The following is a 12,116-nucleotide window of genomic DNA, read 5'->3' on the forward strand; positions in this document are numbered from 1 at the left end:
TCGGAGGCAAGACAGGCACAAACCAGAAGAGCAAGGAAGATGACATTGTGTCTAAGGAGCGTATCTGCTGGTACCATCGACGATTCGGAAGCGAGACGACGCGCTGCACGTCACCCTGCAATCACCCAAATGGCGACAGCGGCCGGCGTTAGGCGCCGCCGGTCGCGGGTTCGAGCACCAGCGCCTGCTGTTACGAGGTGTGATCGACGAGGGGCAGCTACGGGTGAGTAACCTTTCTTCTTTGCCTTCACTGTCCCATCGGCTGTTTGTTACAGACGTTAAGTCCGGTCCTGCTTATCTAGTCGACTCAGGTTCGGACGTTAGTGCAATGCCTGTTAGAAACTGTGATGTGAAGCTGCCTCCATCTCTCAGCAAACCAGACGTCCATAGCGACTTATGGAAAACGTCAGATAGAAGTAGACCTCAGGTTCCACGAAAGTTTACCACGGACTTTCGTAACTGCCGATGTCTCAGACGCGATATCGGGTGCAGATTTCTTGTTCCATTATGCACTTGAGGTATCTATTAGCTCAGTGAGCATTCGACGGGGGACACATTGTGTTAGAGGCACTCTAGGAAGAAGCCCTATGTCCACGTCTGATTGCAGACAGGTAGCAAATTGCGAATCCGTGTCTGGTGGGCAGACAACAAAGCACAGTAAGGTACATCACATCAGGACTACACCCGGTCAACCAGTGTCTCAACGCCCACGCCGGTTAGCTCCGGATCGGTTTGCTGCAGCGAAGGCAGAGTTCGAAGCATTATTACGCTCGGGAATCGTCCGTAGATCCTACAGTCCGTGGTCATCGGCACTTCACCTCGTAAAGAAGAAAGATGGGACTTGGGAGACCATGCGGAGATTACAGGGCTCTAAATACTTGTACCATCCCCTATCGTTATCCGATACCACATATAAGGGATTTTACGCACGCACTTAGAGGCGCGACCATTTTTAGTGTCATTGATTGCAAAAAAGCTTATACCAGATACCGGTCGCACCTGCTGATATTCCGAAGACGGCTGTCACAACACCATTCGGTTTATTCGAATACCTACGTATGTCGTTCGGGTTAAAAAATGCGACACAAACTTGGCAGCGTTTCATTGATGAAATCCTCAAAGGTTTACCATATTGCTTCGCGTACCTCGACGACATCTTGGTTTTTTGTTGTCTGAGGAATTGCACGAACTACATCTAAGGACTGTTTACCAACGTATTGAGGCATGTGGCATTTCGGTCAATGAATCAAAGCGTTTACTTGGACGACGTCAGGTGCCGTTCTTGGGCTACTCAGTGACAGCAGGCGGTATCAGCACACTGTAAGACAAACTCGGCCTTATCGAAGAGATGACTTGCCCCATCGACTATCGCCAACTACGCCGATTTCCTGGAGCAGTTAACTTCTACAGGCAACATCTGCCTAATGCGGCGGCCATTCCAGCACCTTTGACGTCAGCACTAGTCGGCAAGGATGCAGTAGGCAAACGGCCTTCACAGTGGACGTCAGAGAGGCAGGTGGCATCGACAAGGTGAAAGCCTGTCCACGTTAGGCAGTAATGTTGGCACATCCGGTTCCTCAAGCTCGACTGGAAATTGTTGTGGATGCGAGCCAGGAGGCAATAGGTGGGAAACAATTGGTAGCCCCTAGGTTTTCTTCTCCCGCAAGCTTACATCATCACAAGTAAAATGGAATGCCTATGATATGGAGCTACTGGCAATTTATGAAGCCATCACACCTTTCCGACCGCAAGTAGATGGCAAACCATTCACCGCTTTCACAGACCACAAGCCTATTACCTTCGCCTTCAGTAAGAACAAGGATGGTTGCTCACCACGACATTTTAGACAACTCGAGTTTATCGCCCAGTTTACGACAGACCTGCAGCACATAAAAGGAGCTGAGAACGTCGTGGCAGATTTCCTGTCTAGGTTGGAAACAATCTCTCAGGCTATTGACTACAAGGAAATGCCTGCAGCACACGAAAGAGACCAGCAACTTGCTAAATTATCTCGTGATAGTACGTCCGGGTTACGCTTGCAACAAATACGACCTACGGGTGAACACTTCCGAGTTTGGTGTCACGTATCGCAAGGAAAACTGAGACCGTTCGAACCTGAGAGGTTGCGAGGACAATTATTTGATAGCATCCGTGAACTGGCTCATCTGGGAATAAACGCCAGCGTCAAACTAATGACAAACAGATTCGTATGGCCTGGTATAAATAGAGACTGTCATAATTGGGCAAAAACGTGCCTAGACTGTCAGAGGGCCAAGGTGGGATGACACGTGCACAAAGTGGTAGGAAAATTCCCACTTACCACACAACGTTTCACACATGTGCACCCGGACATCGTAGGACGGCTTTTGCCGTCGGAAGGATACCGTTATCTGCTCACTGCGGTGGACCGCTTCACCAGATGGGCAGAGACGATTCCGTTATCGGATATTTCAGCAGAAACGGTGGCACGCGTATTTCTTTCATCTTGGATCGCACGTTTCGGCTGCCCTTTACATGTCACCGCAGACCAGGGGCGTCAGTTTGAATCGACGTTGTTCTCAGAATTGGCAATCCTCTGCGGGTTCCTACATCATCGCACCACAGCGTACCACCCAGCAAGCAATGGGATGGTGGAACACTGGCGTAGAACATTAAAAGCTGCATGAATGTACCATGCACAACTTGGTCTTCAACGTTACCACTAGTTTTGTTGGGCCTACGCATCCACCGCAGGATTGGTTTATGATGAACCCTTACGACTGCCTGCAGAATTCTTCACCGATAAAGAAGGGGCACGACAGACCGAATTGCCATTTACATAGCAAATGGTACGCGAGCATACGGCCATACTACGCCCATCTCCTGTCTCGAGACACGGAGCGGTAAATGCGTTCGTGCACAAAGATCTGCGCTCATGTACACATGTGATGCCACATAGGGACGCTGTCTAGTCACCGCTGCAGCCTCCATATTCTGGACCTTACAGAGTGCTCTCACAGGATGAACATACCGTGCAAATAGGTCTAAATGCAAAGAGTCAAATGGTATCATTGGAACGGCTCGAACCTGCACATATGTTACCAACTGAAGAGGACGCAGAGGTCCAGCGCCAAGCGCCACCTTCCACACCACTGGACCAGTATGGCACCACCTCACCACCACAAAAGGTTCAAATGGCTCTGAGCACTATGGGACTAAACATCTGTGGTCATTAGTCCCCTAGAACTTAGAACTACCTAAACCTAACTAACCTAAGGACATCACACACATCCATGCCCGAGGCAGGATTCGAACCTGCGACCGTAGCCGTCACGCGGTTCCAGACTGAAGCGCCTAGAACCGCACAGCCACACCGGCCGGCACCACAAAAGGAAGCGGTACCGTCACTACCAGCAACAGAAGCTGAAGAAGTTCAACCAATGCCTTCAGTACACACAACAGCTGGGCGTCGGATGAAATATAAAGACCCCTACATTCCCGGAGCTCTGCTCTATCGAAGGGGGAGTCGTCAGCAGAACATCTGTAGACGCACAGTGAAGGATAGCATTATTCTGTGGCTGCGCGCACAAGGGACAGATTGAAACTTCCTGGCAGATTAAAACTGTGTGCCCGACCGAGACTCGAACTCGGGACCTTTGCCTTTCGCAGGCAAGTGTTCTACCATCTGAGCTACCGAAGCACGACTCACGCCCGGTACTCACAGCTTTACTTCTGCCAGTATCTCGTCTCCTACCTTCCAAACTTTACAGAAGCTCTTCTGCGAACCTTGCAGAACAAGCACTCCTGAAAGAAAGGATATAGCGGAGACATAGCTTAGCCACAGCCTGGGGGACGTTTCCAGAATGAGATTTTCACTCTGCAGCGGAGTGTGCGCTGATATGAACCTTCCTGGCAGATTAAAACTGTGTGCCCGACCGAGACTCGAACTCGGGACCTTGCCCGCGAAAGGCAAAGGTCCCGAGTTCGAGTCTCGGTCGGGCACACAGTTTTAATCTGCCAGGACGTTTCAAATCAGCGCACACTCCGTTGCAGAGTGAAAATCTCATTCAAGGGACAGATTGTTTATTCTTTGATTATATATAATAGTTCTGTTGTTATTGATTTAATGTTAATATGAGCTTTTCGTTGCAATACAAAAATAAAATATTATAGCCTATCTACTTCGTGAGTCTGAAGATAAGTAGTACGTGGCTAAAGACTCTAGGTGAGGAGAATAAACCGCAAACGCAGAAAGTGTCAATCTTTCGAATTACAGTTTGCTACTGTGTAAAGGGTTTATTTCAAAGGTACAATGGGTATACCAGTTTGTCATCATATTTCTGTCTTAATTATGTTTTAAGAAGGTAGTTGACGTACCTGTTTCTCGAAACGGTGTTGCTTCCGCGCAATCCACTGCATAAGGCGTGTCGTGCAGAGCAGCGTACCTAGAACTTCTGGCGTACTATGGTGTCAGAAGTCCCAGCTTCAATGTATTCATCTTTTAGCTGTAATTTACATGTTAAAATATATACTACAACTGTCACTGTCGTAAAATTGACCTGACTAACGGGAATGAGCAGAAAGAGAAATACTTATAGACAAGCAGATATTCAGATTGCCGGAGCACTTTTCTATACCCTATGTTACAGACACTGAATAGTCTATTGAATTTTAAAAATAAAGGCTTGGGTAAGGTGAAACGTCCCCTTTGAGAAAAAATTCTATGATGTCCGGAAACAAATCCTGGCCGTGGAAATTGCAACGTAAGATAGCCATCTGTCCCTTTGCCCTACAGGAGATGCTCATTGTGTTTACAGATGATTGTTAAAAGTGCCCGCAGGCAGAAACCTACGAGATTAACGTCACGTGACCGGGATCCCCTCCACAAGTCTTTAGATCTTTGTGTAAGGTACTCTCGTCCGAGGCGGAGAGTGGTGGGAAAGGTGAACAGTGAGCGCCGGCCGGAAGACACACCGAGGGCAGGTCGCCGCCGACACCAGTGAAATGGGCCGCCGCCCAGCAGGTGTCTGCTCCTGCGTGCGGCAGCTGCTGTGCATGTGCGCACACGGGCTAGCCGCCACTTTCCTGCACGCCTGTCGCCGAGCCAGACAAACCCTGCACCAACTGCACGATGGCATTTCAGTATTCTATCATTTACTAAAGTACTGACGTTATCTGCCCGCCCTTGAGCGTAGCGTTTAGATTCACCATGCATTCTACCGCAAGTTCCTCTGCTCCCTGAAGTCGCAGTTCTGGCGCTGATCCTTGTCCGTAACATCCAACGACAGTCTACGCATTCAAAAGCTGGCATGCAGAAAACTGCACTTTTAATGTTTAAGTTACAGTTTATTAAACATACTAAGCCTGACTAATGTGATAAGCTACTATCGACTAACGTGACAACATGGTACCAGACAAACACACATTCTTACCTGAGCTGTATCTCACAAAAAAGCAATTTTGTCATTGCAGACGACTAATGCAACACAACAGAGCTTCACAGTCTACAGTATTCGAAACTTTTTCCTTTCACTACTTCGATTTCTGGCGGAATAAGCTTCGAGTCATTCTCTCCAAATTACGGCTGTCGAGTCAAAAACAAATCTTCTAGCTGGTGGTATCTCTTATTGCTTGCCACGAAGGAGTAGCTCCGTCATTCCTGCCATCCGGCCACTGATGTAATAGACACAGCTTCCCTTCCTAACAGAAATTCAAAAGATCTAGCGGGACATCTTTCAGCACTACCACACGCTGCAGAATGAGAGACTACGGAGAAAGTGTAACAGTGTAGAAATATCTGATGATGAAAAGGATCGAAACACACACACGTTAACAGGTGTTCGGTTTACAGATTACTGTGGACCCAGAGTGGGAGGAGGTGGAATGTTAACATGTCCACAACTAACACAGACTCTCAGCAGACACAAAAATTGCGAATCAATTTGTAGCTGCACAGACGACTGTCTCAGCATATGGAACCGCAATCCATCTCACAGCATGAGTTTGCTGGCCAACTTCTCCAAGTCAGCACTTAACAAATAAATGAAACGTGAAGTTAAAACACCTGCAATCATTACGTAAGGAACTACCGAAACGTACTTTTCTTCCTTCTATCAGGCTATCTTAGGGCGGGTTTCTCTCCGACCTTTCCTCTTCCAGATTCTCTTACAGCAAAACCGACACAGAGAGGAGAGGAGAAGGAAATAAAATTAAGGTTTAACGTCCCGACGTCGATAATGTCATTGAAGGTGTATCACGAGCTCGGATTGGGGAAAGATATCGACAGCGCTCTTTGAAACAAACTACACAGCCGTTCACCTTCAGCGACTGGCGGAAACATGAACGTATTGTATATTCCAAGAGATTTCCGTCTAACAACCGGATGACGTCGACACTTTACCACAATATTTGGTCTGTCAGTCACTCAGCCATTTCCAGCTGAACTTTACACTGTAAAACGCATACGAAGATGGTTGCACGGCTGTCTGCCGAAATATTGTGGTAAAGTGCCGACGCCTTGCGACTGCAAGTCCGAAATCTCGTGGTATCTTACTTTGAGAATCAACCGAAACCTGGAGGCCAGCAGCACGGGTGATGTCGCGAATACGCGTCCAGTGTCTGTCTCACCCCTGTCTCACATCCGTCAGTAAGAACGGTGTCAGCAGTAACCACCCAGACAGACTGCGCCGAGCTCTCCGGCAGCTAGGCCAGCACTCTCGTCCTAGAGACAAAATCACTGAATTTTGTTTTTAATTGGTTACAGGTCTATTTAATTTTACGTTGTTACAAGAAGCTGGAAGCCATACTCGATGCAACGCGCTGTGCGGTGCCACTACAGTTTACAAGTACACACATTTGACACACTTGTCTGGAAGCGAGTGCGGGAGGGTGCGGTGAAACGCAACGCGTGTACTAGAGTACAGTATAATAGAGTAGAGTAGAGCAGAGAGTACAAGAGTGGCTGACTCACCCTGGCCGAGCGGCCCGGCGCGCCTGCGCAGTGGAAGCCGCCGCACTGCAACACACAAATAGCGCCGTCACCGTCACTTGTCCGGTCAGGTCACGTGGCCGCGGCGGCGGCGGCGGCGCGCAGCTACCTACCTCACCTCACCTCGCCACGCCTCGCCTCGCCTCGCCTACACTACTCTACACTACCGCCTCCACACTACTGCTGCCTGCCCAGCCTAGCTAACACGATCATCGCTCCGCACCTACAATCCACTTCAAATTAGTTGGGAGTCGAAGTTCCGGCGTCGTCGCTATAGGTACTCTCCGCAGGCAGCCCCAGAGTTCCGCTTCTGTCGCGATATTCATCGCGCAAAAGACTTTCATTTTACCTAGTAGCAGAGTTCTGGCAGAATGCCAATACTTTAGGCTAAAGAAAACCCCTCACTAAAAGTCAGAAGAATTATGTCGTCGTCAGGGGAACACACAAAAGAAGAAAGAAAATTTGCCAGTTTCGGAGTAATACTTTTTCAAGCTATAGTACAAGTATAAACAAAAATCACACATGTATTGTAAGATGGCAAGAACTATGCCCCTTACATGAAGTAATTAAAGATCACCTAACTCACGTTGAGCGAACAGTAGGGCTGAACAAAATGACTGACAAGGCACAATGCATCTTGTAGATGGTGTAGTATGGACATATTGGAATAATTAATGTCGGGTGATGGTTTTAAAGTAATTCACAAGACATGAAAACTTTGTGGAAACGCATCGATTTACTGGAGGCTAGTTTATCTCAGGAAAGTACCCAGAAATGACCGCAGCGAGCGGCTGGGGAGCGGCGAAGGGAAGCGACAATGGGCAACGTAGGGCGGCTCTGAGAAAGTGGTGACGGGGCGCGGCCTCGAGCATGCGAGAAAGCCGCGCAAAGCTACGGAGGAGCAGTGAACACAGGTCGAAATATGCGTGTTCGTGTCTACGTCAACTTCACGGTCCGCAGAGTCTGAAGTAAATAAGGTGAAGAGTGACAGAATGAAATACGCCGGCCTCCGATGGAAACGTAGGACCGAGGAATTTGAAGTACTTTCCTGGGAGTCAGAATTCCGGAAAAATTGGTGTTTTGTGCAGATGCTAACCTTGATGGGTGGCCTGGCAATAGCTAAATAGCAGAAGTTGAGAAGAAGGGAAATTTTGTGGGAATTTATTCACTTCTCAGAGCAGGCATTGGTCGGCGCTGGGAAGCGACGCATAATTAACGCGACTTGCGCTGCAATTGGCGTAAGTGATTTTGCTGGAGGGGAAATCGAGGCGAAGAGTGGACAGGGAGATGTCCCCATAGAAGTCTTCCGCTCCCAGCTTGCCTAGAGTACGGACGTGGCGTTCTTTACTCAGCTTGCCTGAAAAAGAGTGAGCATCTCTGCAGTTTAGGACTTAGCAAATGGAACGATTGAACTTGCACATAGGAAGTTTTGGTTCAGCTATGTACTGAACAAGATAGCTAGGAGTAAACAGACTAGCGCAGCCTTGCAACACCACGAGGTCGGCCGACGTCCACACAACGACGCCGCTCCGCCATGCTGTATTCGGTGATATTGCGCCCGCTCCGACCACTCATTAATTTGTTGGATCACGTCGCCAAAGCTTCCACGAGGGTTTCATGGACCGTGTATTGTAGAGTTCTTCTCACACTTCGCATTACTCCTGGGTCAGTCGATAGGAATTACTTTTGATTTATCGCGCTTTACTCCAGGCAAACGCAATTTATTACCACTGCCTGTTAGGAGAGTCATGTAATGTGATGATTGAAGGTCATGAGTTAAAATAAATTTGTGCTAATCATCTGCATCTGTTTTCAATCAAGTAGTTGAAATCTCAAGTCACTTTCTTAATTAATTTTATGTTCAACATTTGCATCTGATGTTCAATAGCTGAATATAACATCAATGTGCACCCCTTTTCAATTAAAAGGGATCAATTCTGAACCAATTAATGTCAACACTGGCACCGCAGTTCAATCAGGAGTCACAGGGCCTTATTACTTTCTTTGCGTTATCCGACATTGCGGTAGTTTTGCACTCTCTGTTGATCTGTTAGTCAATTACCTGGGGTGAACACACACCTAAACCAGGTAAGTGACAGGTGTTACAAAATATATATATATATATATATATATATATATATATATATATATATATATATATATATATATGAATGCATATGCATACCTATGCCACTACATGCCACTGGCTGGACACACAATACCTGTGATGCGTTTCTGTAAGTGGACTAGGCTGGGTTGGGGTTGTCTGGGGTAGGGAGGGTAGAAGGAGAGTGACGCCTAGTAGCTCAGTGGGAGGCAGCTGGTTTGTCAGCAGGTGCTCGGGCTAGACAAGTGAGGCATGGTTCGTAGAGACTGTGGGGACCAGCGCATTCTGAAGGTGGGGGCCTGACAGGTCCGACCGAGGAGAAACTGTCACATGGAGGGTGGGGAGACAAGAGATGAACAAGGACGATTTTGCAAGCAGAGGAGGTGTCGCTAGGATAGCTGTCATCTGCACAGTTCAGAGAAGCTGGTGGTCTGGGTTGTGAAGCAGCCATTGAAATTGAGCTTATTATGCTCAGCTTTTTGTTGTTCCAGAGGGTGCTCAACTTCGTCTCAGTGACAGTTCGTCAGTAGCCATCCTGATGGACAGCTAAATAAAGTTATACTGACATAAAAAACTATGCAGTATTTACAGTAAGTTTGGTGTATGACATAGCTGCTTTCTCCAGTGACCTGGCCTCTCGTGAAGTGCAATAAGCCTGTTACAGGTCTAGAATAGCAAGTGCCAAGTAACTGGATTGAGAGGGTCTCATACCTTGGTCTTCCACTCTTTCCACCACCGTCGAGAATCAGCTACAAGGCAGACCCCCCCCCCCCCCCCCCCCCATCATCCAGTATCATGTTGTAGTGGAATGAATGAACTGTATCCTTCACTAGGGCTTTGATTATTTCTCATTCAACTCCTCATACAGTGGTGTTCCATCGACTGCCCAACCTATACAACATCGTGGTGCATCCCTGTGAGGAAAAGTTTACTGCCCGAGAAGTGGGCGGCGCAGTGCTCTGCGACCCGCTCTCCCTGTCGGATGCCAGCCAGCTAACTTGTACTAGGGTGTGAAGTCCGGCAGGCAGGGACTCCGGGCACAACGTGGACACCGCAATACTTAACACACAAGTTTTAATTGGCGCAAGCAGTCATAATTTGTCGATTTATTATTTACATATTACTACTGCAGCGCGTTACAGGCATACATAGACCTCACTATCATTAGCGTGCAGCAACTCACATAACCACACACAATTATCATAATGACAACAACCTCCTGCCAGATTTAAATTAATTTTTGATTTCTAAATGAAGCCAAAGTCGATATTTTATACCCAGGAAAAATTTCATTAGCAGCATAATATAAGGAAATTGTAGTTATTGAACCATGCGTGGCTCATGTTCCCGCCATATGAATTTTACACCCTGTTTTTAATGTATTTCCACTTCACTACGTTAATTTAAATCACTGGTGTCACTGACTTGCTGCATTTCCTGACGTGAGCGCCGCTACCAGAGCGTATCGACATGTCCCCTCTCACAGTACCTTTGCTCGACTGCTATTACTTCCCAGTCACTGTCTGTCGTAAAGCCAGTTCGGGTCGCGAGCTCGGGCTGCCAGTCAGTTGGAACGCGGCTGGAGTCCAGTCCGGACCTGCCGGTCGGGGAGTTGCAATGCGGCACTGGGACAGTCGGGTTGTAGCTGTGAGGACTGCGTCGACATGTGTCCACCGACCATTGCCGCCAAGCAACACTTGAGCAGGGCCACGGTCTCCGTGGATCGTCGGTCGGTCGTCCAACCGGACGAAGCGTTTTGGATCGCCGATCGTTCATGAGTCGGCTGTGTGTGTGTGTGTGTGTGTGTGTGTGTGTGTACATCGACTCCCAATCTGTCTTCGTGCGTGCTTTGTTACTGTTTCATATCGTTCAGGTATTCGTGCATGTGTTTGTCAGGTTGTGTATGTTCTCGGCATTCTGAAGGGGGTCGGTCGGTTGGTGCGGACCAAGGAGGATATCTCCATGTGGCGCAGTTGGCTGGGTCTGCTCGCTGTGTCTGCGCATTGTCAGAGAGTATGTGGACCTGACCAATAGCTACGAGCTTCTTGACTGACCGACCAAGGACGTCAAAGTTGAGTGGTGTTTTAAGAACCTAAGCCACGTCTGTTCATGTTGTGTCCTTCGTTTGGCTGCTTCGCTGTTGGGGAGCTTTTCCTGTACGGTGGAATTAGCTATATTGGTTCACTACAATTCACGTTTAACAGCGGAATTTTCTGCCTTGTGGCCGTTAGCGTTCTGGTTACCTGCCCAGGCCACTGACGTAAATTCAGGCAGTGTTCCTTTATAGTGGAGTTAACTATATTACCTTATTTCAAATTCAAGTGTACCAGCGGAATTTCCTGCCTTGGGGCCGTTAGTGTTCCAGTTACCTGTCCTGGCCACTAATACAATTTCAGGCAGTGTCCTTCCTCATGTGTTGTCGCTGTCAAACACAATGTGTAATTTTGACAGCTTAATACATATTTCATTGTGGATAATCACGTCCATAACAATTCGGTCTTTAAGTCTTCATGTACCAATTGGTGGCTAGCAAGTCGTTTGGTCGGTCGGTTGGGTTACCGGCAGATCAAGTGTAGTTGGGTTCACGACCTGTCTCACCTAAGTGAATGTTAATGTTTGGAGGGCACCACCCTCCCCTCCCCCCCCCCCCCCCCCCCGGAGAGGTCTGAATGCCGTTGCCTATAGTGACGTTTTCATGGGTTTTTAATGGTCTGTTGGTAATCTATTATAGCCAATGCTTTAAAAGAAAAAAAATTATTGTGGTTTATGTAAATCAACCCCCCATGAACCATGGCCCTTGCCGTTGTTGGGGAGGCTTGCGTGCCTCAGCGATACAAATAGGTGCAAACACAACGGAGGGGTATCTGTTGAGAGGCCAGACAAACCTGTGGTTCCTGAAGATGGGCAGCACCCTTTTCAGTAGTTGCAAGGGCAACAGTCTGGGTGATTGACTGATCTGGCCTTGTAACAATAACCAAAACGGCCTTGCTGTGCTGGTACTGCGAACGGCTGAAAGCAAGGGGAAATTACGGCCGTAATTTT

At 48.0% G+C, this 12,116-nt stretch overlaps 1 protein-coding gene across 7 annotated transcripts in view; it reads right to left on the reverse strand.

The window, feature by feature from the left end:
- LOC126267963 (neurexin-1a) overlaps nucleotides 1-12,116 on the reverse strand; it is a 1,982,806-nt gene that overhangs the window by 1,849,714 nt on the left and 120,976 nt on the right. For 6 of the 7 annotated variants that reach the window (XM_049973297.1, XM_049973300.1, XM_049973299.1 and 3 more), the window contains exon 2: nucleotides 6,950-6,994. The exons of the other annotated variant lie outside the window; for it this stretch is intronic. In XM_049973297.1, coding sequence (XP_049829254.1) covers nucleotides 6,950-6,994 — 45 coding nt within the window. The remainder of the gene's footprint in view (nucleotides 1-6,949; nucleotides 6,995-12,116) is intronic. 7 annotated transcript variants of the gene reach the window in all.

Source organism: Schistocerca gregaria, chromosome 4, assembly GCF_023897955.1.
Source record: "Schistocerca gregaria isolate iqSchGreg1 chromosome 4, iqSchGreg1.2, whole genome shotgun sequence".
Classification (NCBI taxonomy): domain Eukaryota; kingdom Metazoa; phylum Arthropoda; class Insecta; order Orthoptera; family Acrididae; genus Schistocerca; species Schistocerca gregaria.